The sequence below is a fragment of the Rhipicephalus microplus genome, chromosome 5 (genome assembly GCF_043290135.1).
Source record: "Rhipicephalus microplus isolate Deutch F79 chromosome 5, USDA_Rmic, whole genome shotgun sequence".
Taxonomy (NCBI): domain Eukaryota; kingdom Metazoa; phylum Arthropoda; class Arachnida; order Ixodida; family Ixodidae; genus Rhipicephalus; species Rhipicephalus microplus.
Genome location: NC_134704.1, coordinates 29,853,915 through 29,868,892, shown reverse-complemented (window position 1 = coordinate 29,868,892; position 14,978 = coordinate 29,853,915). Strand labels below are relative to the sequence as shown.

General features: G+C 42.7%; 1 protein-coding gene across 1 annotated transcript; it reads left to right on the top strand.

Moving 5' to 3' along the window:
- The first annotated feature begins 559 nt into the window (after window positions 1-559).
- Window positions 560-12,556, top strand: U3-55K (U3 small nuclear riboprotein factor 55K). The gene is made up of 14 exons (XM_037425857.2): window positions 560-738; window positions 864-970; window positions 1,119-1,234; window positions 1,321-1,388; window positions 1,486-1,527; window positions 1,652-1,778; window positions 1,837-1,958; window positions 3,344-3,436; window positions 3,732-3,832; window positions 4,957-5,091; window positions 5,884-5,946; window positions 7,779-7,912; window positions 8,846-8,925; window positions 12,366-12,556. The coding sequence occupies exons 1-14, from the start codon at window positions 673-675 to the stop codon at window positions 12,513-12,515; spliced, it is 1,404 nt and encodes a 467-aa protein (XP_037281754.2). The 5' UTR covers window positions 560-672; the 3' UTR covers window positions 12,516-12,556.
- Window positions 12,557-14,978: the final 2,422 nt, after the last annotated feature.

Here is a 14,978-nt window from a genome sequence, read left to right as displayed (position 1 = left end):
TGCTTGATCCTTCCTGCGGGTTACGCTTGGAAAACAACATAGCCGTGCCAGTTGGTACGTGCGCTTATGCTATTTATTGGCTGCTCATGTTCGTTTCTCTTTAGTTTCACTTGAAAGTATGATTTTATTTTTTTACATAATTAAAATGAAAACATATTTATAAGCACAAAATGGCTGCCATTGGAAGATGAAGATGCGCGTCCCCCTCGTGACCTTACGGGATTTACGCCACTGCTTCTTTGGTAACTAAGCAATCTGCATCGTGCTACTGAAAACGCCACTGCTTAAAAAAAAAACTTGGATCTTTGTCACCGCCACCGAGACAGAGCGACGTCGAGCGAGGTCTCCATAAACATAACCGAGGCCGAACAGCAAGTGAAATTGCCCTTTGTTTCCTAGTTCAACTAGACATACATTCTCGCGCTAATTTTCACACATATATTCGTACCATGTGCTTTGAGAGAATAACCACCATTTGGTGGTTATATCCACAATTAAAACGGCTGCAATAGCTATCAGCATCATTACTTTGGCAGCTCGCGCGTTGGCTTGGCTTAGCTAGCATCCGGCCGGTTGTCTCAAACGCATGATGCCGAGCACGTTGGTGCGTTGTCTGCTGCTGTTGTAGATGCCAAACTGCTGCTGCTGTAAGGTGATATAATATCCTCAGTTATGTCATTCTTCATAAGGAAAGCAGGAGGGGGAAGTCGACCTCAGCCACGCTTGAAAGGCGGAAAGGTGAGTGGCTTACACGAGCGTCAGTCGTTTGACAATCGATACGCCAAACTGAACCTTGCCATCGAGATCGATCACTGCGTTGTGTGAAGTTCTGTATAGTAGTTTTTTTTTTTTTTGCTTGCCAGAAACGCGTCGGAAGTTCGACGAAAGCCAACCACACCAACAAAAAGAGCAAGGTTGTCTCAAAGAGCAGACATGTGGACGAAATTGTGTCGAGTGAATCTGAAGCAGAGTGAGTGAAGGTTTTTACACCATTAGAAATAAGGCACTTCACATATGCACCCGGTGTCGAATGAACCGTGTACAGCTAGACATCTTTCGAATCTTCGTTACTTTGCTTGTGCTCTGTCTTACTTGAGCCCTGATTGTGTTTTTCTTAGAAACGACGTCGTTCTCGGTCGTCATCACGGTTCGGAGGACGAGGAAGAGCTTGAAACTGAGCAAGAAAAAAAGCTAAGGCTCGCAAAGAAGTACCTCGCTGAGATTGAGAGGCAGGGTAAGACGGCCACTTTTTATTTCCAGTATTTCGGGTTATAAGTTAAGTGACGGGAGCGTTTCAAGTGATGACGTATGTTGCTTCAGAGAAAGAAAAACTCGATGCCCAAGAAGTAGACCGTTCTGTCGTATCCCATCGACTTCGCACCGACTTGGTAAGTGGTAGTCGTGCATTTACCGTAAAAGTTTCGACGATTTAAGGTGACTCTTTTTTTTTATTTCGTTTTCATTTACTTTGCCTCTCCTTAACAGTTAGAACAAAGTGGACAGCTTCACAAAAAGATAGCAGACAAGGTGAGTGTGAAAGCTTTATTACCTCTTGGGTTAAATTTTGCAACCTTATAACATGACACGCCCGCACTACGCCTAAGTGTTGCAAACACGTTTCATGCTCATGGTTTTCTTTTTTTACCTTCAGGTTCAAGGTGTCGACAAGGAGCGTATGTTGGTCCTTAAAGGACACAAGCTGCCTGTGACATGTGTGACAGTGTCTCAGGATGGCCAACACATTTTCAGCGGCTCCAAGGACTGTGCCATCATCAAATGTGAGTGCTCATCAAGACTCTTCTGTGGTCGTTCAATGACTGTTGGCTTTAAACACAGGGTGCGCAAAGACGGGCAAGAAGCTCTTTACTGTGCCGGGTGCCAAGAAAAACGATGATGCGAAGTCGGGCCATGGAGGCCATGTCCTGGCCATTTCGATCTCTTCAGATGGCATGTACCTGGTCAGTGAACATTAACCCTTTATTGCCTAGTGTCGCAAGTTCGCGACATAGTGAAAAACTTCGAGCAAGCAAGCCACGGAATGCGTCCCGCCTTTAATACCAGCATGCATTCTGTGACTTGGGGAACACGGGGAATGTAGCGTTCAGCATGAAAAATCTATCACTTTGTCGCCTAATGTAGTTTATGCTAGAACCAATTGTTCTATAGCTGATGGCAGAGAGCGCAAGCAAGAGCACTCACTTCTTTGTTCTCTCTCGCCTGGCTGACATAAGTTCCATTTGCAATAATTATGTTTATTTGGTATCTATATGCTCAAGATGTGGCGCACTACGTGTTGCATAGTTCTAAAGGACATTTTTAGTTGCAAGGTCCTCACTTCTGTGGCATGTAAAGAACTTGCAACATACGTAAAAGTGTGCATTACTGGTACATTTTAGGTAATTTAAGTTTGGAATAATTTAAAGATTGATATTTAAAACTGGAAAATTTAAACAATTTTAATTTTCTTCAGCAGTATCATAATTCAGGGTTAAGCAACTTTATTTAATAAACTTAACTGTTTGTAAAACTGGATGCTGGCATTTTAGCATTGATTATTTCGGTGCATGGAAGCTGACCTTTGCCTCTGGGAATGTCGATGAGTACTTGCAACATAGTAGCATTGTATCAGGTTCATTTGCTCAGCACTGACCAAACAACTCAATACTCTTGTTTTGCGGTGTCACTTTCTTTTTCGAATTCATCAACCTCGGCACTAGCTGTAATTATTTTCTGCAATATCCGTACAAAATTGTATTAGTATGTATACATACAATACTTATAAAGAATTGTAGTTCTACTTCATAACTCTATAAATGCTCTCTTCAAAGAATTCAAAAAAATTTGAAACACATGAAAACTTATCGAAGCATCCTTAAGTTGGACTGCTGTTGTGGTACACATGCTGTGTCATCAACAGTTGAAGCATGAACAAGAAGTCAAAAAGTAGAACACCTTTAACAATTAAAAAGCTGAGAACGCATTTTTACGTGGCCATTTATATGGCTGAAAAACATTGTTCAGGCCTTGCACAAGTTGAAGTCGTGCCAACATTACGCAGATGAGAAACTGAAAAAAGATTCATTCTATTTGTTACTATTCACAATGGTGAATTCCAGGGGCATAGCCAAAAGTTCGAGTGTTGGGGAGTAGTGCAACCACTCTGTATTTCCGTGTGTGTGCTTGTATGTGTACACAAGGAAAATTGAAAAAAAATTTTTTAGCTACACGTGGCTATGGTCAGGTATATTTGTAGCTCTGGTTTTAAAAGGCTATTTTGAATGCCAGTATAGTTTCTTTGAGGGCAACTTGTAACGTTTTCAACACTTATTAACTTCTACTGCAGGCGAGTGGCTGCCAGCTCAAGATGATATTTATTTGGAATCCATCCACGATGCAGCGACTCCACATATTCCAGGGTCACAGAGGTCCAGTTATGGTATGTACAACATGAAACACTGGAGTTCCCTGTCTAGGGCATCGGCAAGAGTAATGTACTATTTGCTGTTTTTGGTGTAGCTCCTGTACCTTTCTCTTTATCTTCCTTACTGTCACTTAATTTCAAGCAACAGCTGACCTGATTCTTTTAATTTCTCAACAAGTGCAGTATCTGTGAGCAACTTTTTCCATCACTCACCTTTTTTCAAAATTAATCAATGCAATTTGTGCATCAGGGAAGGTTTCGTGATCTTTTTATAGAATAAATGAAACTGTCACATTCACATTTCATGCAGGGTCTTGCTTTTCGGATGGGAAGCCATCAGCTATACAGTTGCTCCGCCGATCGTTCTGTGAAAGTCTGGAACTTGGATGAGATGGCATACGTCGAGACACTGTAAGTGGACAAAACAGCGCACAAGTTCACTAAGGAGCTGCATTTTTCACTTCCAGTTGACATGGAAGGAAATTTCACATAAATAATAAAATAGCATATGACAAAACATGTGGGACAGGCATTCAAGTCTAAACTTTTTTTTCTTTGACATTCATTGGCGTTAATATTCTGAAACATTAGAGTAAGTCCAACAAGGATAGCAATGCGGTTGGTAATGCAAACTTTTAAATAAATCTCAAAATATTGTGACGTTCTTAGCTGGGCACTGCATTTATTTACTTTGTGCTGTTTCCTTGCAGTTCATTCGTCTCATCAAAGATTAACATGGCAACCACTAATTAGCCGCATCTTGAACACCAGATTCAGTGTAGCTCTAGCTGTGGTGTTGTTGCGCTTGCCCTACTTGCCCCTACCGTTAGGTGGATTTGATGCTCTGTTGCTGTGCATAGCTTCTGAGAGCGCGAGAGACGCGCATCACGAACAAAGAATATAGGACAAGCACTTCGTCCTTGATACATGTCTATGACTCCTTTGGAAGTTATGGATCAGTACCAACTAGCCAGGTTTCAGGGTTTCCTCTGCAAAAGGTTGTTGGTTCAGTTCCTGGCCACACTGGCAACCGTTCTGGGAAACAGAGAATGAGGAAGGGAGGGGCATGAGAAACACTACCATACATTGCCTAACATTATTTCTTCTTTTTCTACCAAAGGAAGAGAGGGATATTCTTCTGTCTCCACATTGATATAATCAACCTGGATATAACAAAATACCGGTTATAACAAAGTAAATTAAGAACAGTCTTGTAGCATATATAGTGTCAGGAATATACCTTCATAACAAATTTGCTGATATAACGAAGGGACTTTTGTGTAAGATGCAACTTTGTTATAATGAAGTCCGAGTGTAATGTTATGCAGGGAATGGGGCACTCTGTTAATGGAATTTCACATGGCACTTTCAGGGCACTTCTAATTGGCAAATGCTCTCTGCCTTCCTAGTTTGCTGCCTTCCTAGTTTGTTTCAGCATTTTGCATTTCTAGGCATCATGCACATGCTTATAAATGCATTATTGTACACAGAAGAGGACAGAGGAGTCTAATTCAGATTCTTTTCCGTTTCTTCAGTTTTGGCCACCAGGATGCAGTCACGGCAATTGACAGCTACACACGTGAGCGTGCTGTCACCGCCGGCAGTCGGGATAACACGTTACGCGTCTGGAAGATCCCGGAGGAGTCTCAACTTGTCTACCAGAGTCATAAGTGGGCATCAGCCTTTCTCTTCTTGCCTTCACATTAGCTGCAATCGTCTAATGTTTCGTCAGAAGTTTGTTAACTCAAGCTTCAGCCTTTTTTGGCCACCATACATCCTCTTAACCTTAAAACTTCAGGGGCGTAAAATCGATTTTTCATTGTACACAAGGTATCTTTTGTAGATGTGGAAAGATAAGTGGTGTGCCGTAGCACGCTGATTAGCAGTACTGCTATGTTGACAGTAGCGCTTTGCTCGACGGTCACACTGGTCCCAAGCTCTAGGTTAATTAGTAAACACGAAATTTCTTTGCTTTTCTCAAATTTCATGTTCCGCAAGCACGAAGCCTTCATGGTGGTGTTGGTGGAAAGCATTTATGAATTTATTTACAGTGACAGGTATGGATGGGACGCTTCAGAAGGGCCGGCCCTTCGCTCCTTCTCAAGATGGTGCTTCTTGCAACTTCTGTAATTTGGGATAGATTGAACATGTCTAGGAAAACGCTGCTGAAGTCAACTTCACGAACAACTTGTCAAGTCACTGTATAACTTTCGCTTGTACAGCGGATACTACGACGTAATGGTTAGTCTAAGTGTCTGTTACCCTGATTAAGCACAAACTGTTAAGCACCGTTCTGCCTCAGCTGTTCTATTCATTCTTACAGAGTAACAGCTCCACTGCTGCAGATTTGTTTTTAGCATTGCAGTTGCGTGCTCTCTTGCCTGTTTGCACGTGTTTGCTTGTTCATGCAGACAGTAGTGCAGGGTTCCTGACCACACAGTTTTTCCTATTGTGTTTTTCAGTTGTTCCGTCGATTGTGCCAAAATGATCAATGAGCAGCATTTTGTCTCTGGAGCTGACGACGGGTAAGTGTAGGCTGCTAATTTATGTCCTGTGCATGTGTGCATGCTTAGTGTAGTTTACTCAGTCAATATAAAAACATTCAGGCTTGCAGAGCACATTAAAACAGACTATCACGTATGTTAATTATGCACACTGCCAAAGTTACTTTATCTTTTAAATATCTTTAGAGAACTGTGAAACCATTCAGAAGTATTTTTGCTTTAACCTAAGTTGATTTCGAAGGATTTTGTTCTCACAGTTCTAAGAAGTGGAAAGGAAAATCGGGTACTCCTAAAGAGTTTAAGACCAATCGATCTGGCCAGTAATGGTGCTATTTCTTTTCAACATAAGCGCGCTGTAAGTGTACATGCACTCAGCTTTGTGTGCACTTAAACTCGATAAGGCCCACAGCAGAAAAAAAAACTACTTTGTTTTTTTGTATGACAGAAAATTTTGTTGCTGCATCACAGAAACTTGACAAAGAGTACAACGGTTGTGGCACCAGTGATTGGGGTGTTTACATGAATGCAACAATTGGCATTTCTAGTGCATTTCATTCATATGAATCACGGTAAATGCACTAAGGTGGTGTGTCTAATCAGTGCAGCCGAAGATGTTAGTTTGTGAATGCTTCAGCTGTCTGGCATGGTGCTTCTAGGTGCGGGCATACCGAATTAGAGTAGAGAGACGGGTGGGTCAGCACTTACCAGCATAATGTGAAAAATCTGAAAGGAGGTTCCACTTGCTTTGAAGGAAGGGGGAAGTGGCGCCACTTCGTAATCGCCACGTGCTTGAAGTGGCTAAAGAAATGGAGAAATGTATAGAAAGGACTGAAGGGCTGTCCCAAAAAAAGGGTAAAAAATTTAGGAAAGCAGGGTGTTGCTACAATCCGCATTTCAACGAACAGACTTCAAGACAACAACTGATTGCAGCCTTGCACACGACGTATGCTTGCCGGAACATTGGCTCCAGTGACACCCAGTCTTCACAAATTTTTCATTTCTTCACGTTTTCATCTTTCTCTGAACTGCTTTTTTTATGGATTCCCAAGAAAGGAGTTAGATGAAGACGCAACATTTTGGAGAACCATCTTTCCATAGCGTCCACGCTTAGGGCACTAGTCATGCTTCGCACTGTGGGGTGCTGTCACCCCCTGTAAAGTTGTTTGCACTTAATGGCACACGCATGTCTTATAGATAGGCCGCATTTAGGTTTAACCTACCGAGTGGTAGGTGGCACAATACTCGCGTGTGTTCACTATCATCATTATGGTTAGCGCGGTGGCGCTGACAAAGCCACCCGGCGACGGAGGCTAGGTGGTCGCACAGAAGGCTTGTGCTCCTTTCTCTTGCGTTGGGACGGCGATTGCGAAGGTCACCTCCTGCGGAAAGTCCATGAAAACGGCACAAAGGGTTGTCTCGCACGGGCTTCTCGTGTTGAGTCGAACATCGGCGACGACGCCTTCGCACTACCTCATGTTTGTATGTTGATTGAGTGTATTGGTGTATTGTATAAGGTTGTTTTAGCACGTCACTAATGACGTATTTGATTTAGCTGGCGATGTCGTTGTTTGTAAAATTGAGTTGAATAAATGCACGCTATGTTTGGTTTGCCCGTATGCACTTGCTGTCTTTGTGTTCCGAGAGAATGGTGCTTCATCTTGAAAACCCACAGCTTAAAGCACGACCTGCCAATAAGAACCGAAGCCTGAACTTGACCCCGACTGACACGGACTTTCAGGCCACCCAGGGCCTGTGCACACCTCTAGCTTGGCATCTCTGGCTTCACTGAAAAGCTACTTGTGTGTGGAGGGACTGAGAAAGCAGGGCTGTACTCAATACTGTTTTGCTTGCAGATCACTCAGCCTTTGGTCTGCTCTGAAGAAGAAGCCGACATCTGTACATCATCAAGCGCATGGTTCACAGGACGGTGCTCCACGCTGGATTACTGCTGTAGCCTCACTACGTTGCACGGACCTGATAGCTTCAGGTGGGCTGCTTCGTTATATCTTGATGTGAAGCTTTGTGTGTATTTGTGTCCAGCCATATCAGGTTTTTCCTTAGCTTCCTTTCCGCTCGTGCTTGTTCCACTGTAACTTCCTTTTGTAGCCTTTGGTTTCTGTCATTGGTTTTCTCCGACGCATCTCTCATGTCATTTACTAAAAAAAACTGCACAGGAATTTGCAGTTACCTTTATAAAATGAGCGATCATTAAAATGGAGCATATTTAAAATATTAGTTACCGAAATCAGCATGAAATAAGCATGTGCCTATACATGATTTTGGAGGTAATGAAGTTATTTTTCAGCCAGGACAGATTCTACAATGCTCACATGTCAATGTTCCTTAGCTAGCTTATGGTGCATTTTGTGTCACTTCTAGTTTGGCATATTGAATAACTAAAAACATGTATCAGTAGGGCTAGGAAATGAATGACTGAACTGCTAGAGCTGCCTATTTCTTCCCTCATGCTCATTTTCAATATTCCAACCAATCATGCTGTTTTGTAGCAGCCTCAACAGTGAGAGTCATTGCAACATCTGCACATGGAGCCATAGATCACTGTCATAAATAGAACTAATTAGCTTCAGTAGTCCAATATTGTTTTTTGACTGTACTAATTCAAAGTGATGCCATTTCTCCCGAGCAAATTATTTTTCTGATTTTATTCACGCCTAGAGCACTCCCATTACAGTGATAAAGGGTCACGGGCTCACTCCCCTGCCATTGTGTATTATTGGAATTGCAGGTTTTTTGCGCGACAGATTCTTTTTTTTTTTTATCAGAGAAAATTAGGTAGTGTGCTGCGGTGACCTGCCATCACACCGAATCATTGCACTGTAGATCCAATTTTTGTTGCGATCAGGTATCACACTGATGCTTTGCGTTCTTGTAACGTCATTTACTCTGTGCCGCTCTTTAGGTTCCTGGAATGGTGAAGTGAAGTTGTGGAGTTCAGGGGATGAATGCAAGAAGCTGAAGGAAGTTGCAAGCATACCTGTGGTAGGTCAATGAAGTGGATTGATAGTAAGACAACTAAAGTTTAAGATTAGTAATAATTAGATTTGCTTTTTTTCTCTATTCGTTACCCAAACTACAGTTTTTGTGTATATGTGCCTTTTTTTTAAGTGCCTATTCATGACCGTCACCTGCTTGCCCAGACTAAATTGGTCGTGTTTGCTAACTACAGCCAATGTCTATCATAGCAATGTGGCCTTGAGCATGAAAATATCTCCAATATTTTGATTCTTTTTTTTTGTTTTAGTATATACTTTTAGAATGCTTGTGGCTCATCTCTATCAGAGTTGTAGAGCTTCATTACTCAAAGCTCTGGTTATTTGTGTATGAAAAAAATAACAAAATGCTAAATTTGATTAAGTACTATAAATGAAAGATTGCTGATTAACTTTGAAATCAATTACTTGATACTGTATATTGCAATTGATAAACTATAGCAAGTCAATTCACACGGCAAATTACCGTATTTTTGCGCGTATAACCCGCCCCTGCATATAATCCGCACCCCCACTTTCAGCTCACCGAGAAAGAAAAAAAAAATCCTCGCATATTGCCCGCACATTTGATATACAGGAAAGGTTGTACAAAAGCTACTGCTCAAACAACATAGCACATATGTAGACAGAAAAAGCTTAATTTAGCAAGCAGAATATGCTGTCTGCAAGGCCAGTCACAATTCACTCACTGTCGCTGCTCTCGCTAGAGCTATCACTTGAGCCGCAGTCCTCACTATTATGCACAAGGTCATCTTTGGTTCCATCCATGTTGTTTGTGATGCAGCATTTCTTGAAACTTTTTCGCACCATCTCACCTAAAATGGCCTTCCATGCGTCGACAATCCACTTGCAGAATAGGGCAATATCAGGCCTTCGGACTCGTCCTGTCGGCGTCAAGTCGTAGCAGCCTTCGGCCATCCACTCGGCGTAATAGCGCTTGACATGCGCTTTGAAGGGCTTGTTAAGCGACACATATAGAGGCTGCAACATTGACGTCATTCCACAGGGTATAACAACTAAGTCGGTGCCGTTGCGTGAAAGGCGGTCGTTCACTTCCTCAGTAGTGTGGCCGAGGAACGAGTCAAGAACGAGCATGGACCTCTTTGCGAGCACCACACCGGGCCTCTTCTCCCATACCGTCTTGATCCAGTCTACGAACAAGTCACTGTTCATCCACGCGTTCTCGTGTGCGCGCACCACCACACCGGCAGGCAAATGAACCTTTGGTAGAGTTTTCCTTTTTAAGATGACGTACGGTCGCAGTTGCGTGCCGTCGGCGAGGGCACAAAGCAAGACTGTGATGCGCAGTTTCGTGTTCCCACCGGTCAACACGCTCACCGAACTGTTGCCCGTCTTTTCAATCATTGTGTCCAACGGCATTTCAAAATAAACAGGAGTTTCATCCGCACTGCCGATTTGGGAGAAAATGTAATTGTGCTGCTTTCGCAGGCCAATTACATATTTCTGGTACTTGAGCAGCTTTTCCTCATAAGAAGCAGGCAAGTGTTGACATATTGTAGTCCGCCGTCTGATTGAGAGCCCTTGCCGCTTCATAAAGCAGTGCAGCGGATGGCTGCACGGAACTCGTGAGGTAGGCCTACCTCCCTCGAAAGTCGCCGCGCTTCCACTTGGGCCATCTCAGTCGATACGGCGTCACCCCTGCTTCTCACATCTTCGATGAACTTTACTAGCTCCACCTCCAGCTCAGGGTCGGCACCGGTCTTGGGGCCACGAAATGTCCTACGGTCGCGGTGCGCGGCTTGTAGGCTCTCTTTCTTCTTTCTCCACAGTCGCACGCAGGACTGGTCCACATCGTGCCGTCTTCCCGCTTCGAGATTTCCGAATTCCTCGGCGATGGCGATGATCTTAAGCTTTTGCTGTGCCGTGAAAGCCTGCTGCCGTACGCTACTCATGGTGACAGAACAGATGATCGACTTAGGCTTGGCGAACAGGTCGAGATGTGGAGGACTAGCGGTATCAGCGAGGTAGAGAGCGCTCACACTCGGCGACAACTTGACAGCACTACCCCTTCTAGTACACTGTAACAGCACCCTGTAAACAACAGAACCGAAATGCATGCCTTCTACCGCGTCAAAAAGTAGTACATTAATTTAATGATAATATCTCTATAGGCACTATAATATCTCATTTGCCTTGTTGAAATAAATACTGCTTTATTTATTATGGAACTTACTTTAATTATTATGGAACTTTCTTAGACAGCACCACATTTTCGGCAAGCCCTTTCCAAAAGTAAACATGGCGTCCGTGACGTAGGGACATGTGGAGGGTCACTGAGCGGCTGCGAACGTCCAAAAAATATACTTGTAGTGTGACAGTGAGATTTTACACTGAACAATCGAATTGTCTCTCGCCAAATGTTTTTCTAAACGCTTTAACGATGGAAGCAAGCGAAACCAAAATCGGCCGCAAGCTGCCGTGCTACTTGCGGAGCAACACGAATTCGCGGAAACCGCCTCCGTAGCTGTCGCTACACTGTTAAGGGGCTTCACAGCACGACACGCATTGCTGTGAAGCAGCACTATAGGAAAAACCCCGCGAATTATTCGCACCTCCACTTTGCCACTGAAATTTTTGGGTTTTTGGTGCGGGTTATACGCGTGAAAATACGGTAGTGCAAATACTTACATTTGTGCTAACACACAATGCAAACGCTCCACTGTTCTACTTTCCCAACAAAGCATGATTCCTGCATTGAAGCAAAATGGTAACTGTTACACCGAGGTACCTCGCCACACGATTCGTGACTGCGTATACATGTATCGAAACTGTTGCCACCCTGAAAATTGGAAAGAAATGGATACAACTTGGTTACCCACTTGTTAAATTCATATTTTTCCATATCTTATGTAAAGTAATTGTTACCAGTTAACTAGTCAATTTTGTCAATTAGTGCATTAAGCCATTCGATCTCTTTTGTAATAGTGAGTATCACTCGGTGTACTACTAACCATGCAAGTGACGTCATTATGGTATTAGCCACACTTGATTTTGATTTTTTTCTGGCACCTAAACAAAAAGCATTGAGCATTTGCTGTCAACATGTAGATAGTCCTTACTCACGTATCAGTGAGGAACTTTTCAGATTTATGTACGTTATTGTATAATGGTTACTACTACATTGATCCAATTTAGATTGATGCATTGCATACAACAAACACAAAAGTAGATGGCCATGTCAAACACTTGTCATGTATATTTAACTGCATTTTTGTTGTTTGAGCGGCTTCCATTTGGAATGTAATCATAAGAAATAGCCCAGTTGTCAACCGTGCTACTGTACCGAATCTTTGTATTAGCCAATGGAAATATTACAAGTTTATTCAGAATATTTGCAGAATCTGAAAAGCTTTGCCGTATTTACTTGCTCACTTATTCACCTTGAGGTCTTGTATTTTTTCTTTCTAGGAAGGATTTGTGAATGCCCTCGTCTTCAACAGCTCAGGAGATGTCCTGGTAGCAGCAGTGGGTCAGGAACACCGGTTAGGGCGGTGGTGGAAATTGAAAGAAGCAAGAAATTGTGTCATAGTCCTCCCTCTCATCTTTAAGGATGTCTAAATGTAATAAAGTGACATAGTATTGGTTTTTTTATAATTCTACCGCTGCGTTTTACTGTATCTGTGCCTTAGATACGCAACTTCGGTGAACTGTCATTGGGGCTTGCTTGAGTGGGCGTCCTCCAATGGATCTGCTTAGGTGGCATTTGTATGCAACTTAAGCTTCCCGTAAAGCTTACCTTTTTTTGTCGTCTGAAAGCAGGTTCCATTGCACATCTTTAAACTCGGTAATGTACTGCGTTCTAGTCTCTTCTGCCATTCACATCTCTTGATGCCGCCAAGTTGATGTTGAAGAACCACTACCAATTAGCTAGCTGATCTTTAATGTCTTCATTAGCTTTAGTGGATCACTCTCACTTAGTGTGTTGGAATGGAATGAAAAAAAAAAACTATTTTTCACCGGATCAAAAACAAGACCAAAACTTGATACATTATTTCATACTGAAATGAAACCAAAATATTTTTAGTTGTTTTTCAGTTCACGAGAAAGCTTGGCGATCCGGATCAACCGAGGTCAGAAATCCATGCAGCGGAAATCCATGCCTCGAGGGGGGGGGGGGGGGCAGTATTAGGGCGTGCCTCGGGAAGGAACTCCAAATAAAGACGAGTTGAAATATGGCGAAAAATTTAGTGGCAAGCAGAGACTTCTATATTCACGCAAGTGGACTTTCTTGCACATGTCGCACAAGCCAGTGATGAGAGAAGGCATTTTCGGCCCTGAAGTTTGTTTTATCAGAACAGTGGTCTCTCAAACCAGAGAATGCACTCCTTGATGGGCTGCGTCTGAGATCATGCTCACAGCTTCGACCCATAAATCGAATTCGTAATTCACTCTTGACGAAATTGAATAGCATAACGCAGAATGGTGCTTGTTGGCCCCCATACATGTTTTACCCCTGTAAGAGAAGTGCAATTACCTATACCATGAATCCTGTATTTTTACCGCTACTTTAACTGTAAATTTTTTCGTAAAAATAATCATTACTAACCATTATAAAACATCTTTTTTGTTCAAAACAAATGGAACTAGTTGTGGTGGAGCAAAACTAAAACTGAAATTACATTTTGTTCAGACACCCTGCTCCCACCGAATAAATATAGGCAGCTTGTATTTAGTTGTGTACTTATTGGGGGTACTTATTTGCATGTATTGCTGACCACCAAGTTGGGGGAGACTGAATCTCTCACCCTCTCCTAACTTGGTGGACGGAAGTGTGCAGCAGTTACAAATATTGCAGGTGCTACATAAGGGAGCTCCCACATTGCTGGCAGTTATTCTTTATTATAAGATTATTGTTTTGATGTAACCAGAAGTGGTGCATATGAGGATGATGTAATGTGATAGGTTGTAGTTGTAGATGTTCAAAAGTCTGCGAGTTTCACTACCTGCTATTTGACAACATACTGATTTCTTGCGCCGATTTTGATGCGGAGGCACATTAAATATACTGTCACATGCTACGAAAGGTCTTCAACTAGGAAGAACTCGGCTGGTGGAGAGACGTACAGAAGACTGGCAAGATGGTTGTTCAAACGACTATCGGGAGCGCGCCTGTCACATGCTGTCAATATCTTTTGTTTTCAGTATCTTACAGAAGTTTACAGCTTTGAGCTAAGCAAGGCATTAACTTTTGCCAAATACCGTGTATATCACTGATATAAAAGAGATTAAATATCATCAAACAGGAAATGTCTGTCAATTTTGTCAATAGGACTTGTCTTCGTCAAAGCAGCAGTTGCCTTCTGTAGCAGTATGATTACGTATGCTTTGGTCAGAAGAAAAACGAGCTCAAAACGAATCAGTTCCACAAGGGTGAGAACTCATTTCATGAAAATTGCATCCCTGGGAACTGTCTTTTGCTCAGACATGAAACTTAATGCAACTCGAAGTGTAAGCCTTGTGGTTGTTTTTATTTCTAACATTTAATTTAGATTATCAGTATGTTTCTTTAGCATTGTGTTGATAATGTGCATATGACATGTGAGGAAATGGTTAAATATCGCTCATGACCTCAGAATGTAGTGTTACTTCTTGGAGAACTGCGGCTAAACTTTGTTGAGGTGGTCAGTGGTGTAACTCTCCATGGAATAAAGAAGGTCATATGCCGCACAATGTTTCCTATTTATGCTCTGTGGTACATGTACTGTAGCTTGTGTTTTTAGCCCACTTTTTTCAGATTAAAACTTAGTACTTGCTGCTGTCATGCATGCACACACAGTTTTTGGGTCATGACGTTGCACTGGTACATTCGGGCCGTACTGCTTGTCTGGTTGCTGAGGAAAGTTTTGTGGAGGGGGGGGGGGGGGGTTATCGTGTTATCACCCCTTTTAAAGCCGTAACTGTCGATGTAGGTGCCCGCGCTTTGCAGTTATCGTAACCGGTGCCAAGGAAGAGTAGGCGCTGTGCTCCCGAGGTGGCGCCGCCTCGTGGGACAGAGGTTGCGCAGGGTTATGAGAAAGGCAG

Excerpts from the sequence above, each read along its gene's own strand:
- U3-55K (XM_037425857.2), top strand. The coding sequence starts at position 673 with ATGTCATTCTTCATAAGGAAAGCAGGAGGGGGAAGTCGACCTCAGCCA. Across the intron at positions 1,389-1,485 it reads ATCGACTTCGCACCGACTTG|TTAGAACAAAGTGGACAGCT; the intron begins GTAAGTGGTAGT and ends TCTCCTTAACAG. Across the intron at positions 1,959-3,343 it reads CTTCAGATGGCATGTACCTG|GCGAGTGGCTGCCAGCTCAA; the intron begins GTCAGTGAACAT and ends CTTCTACTGCAG.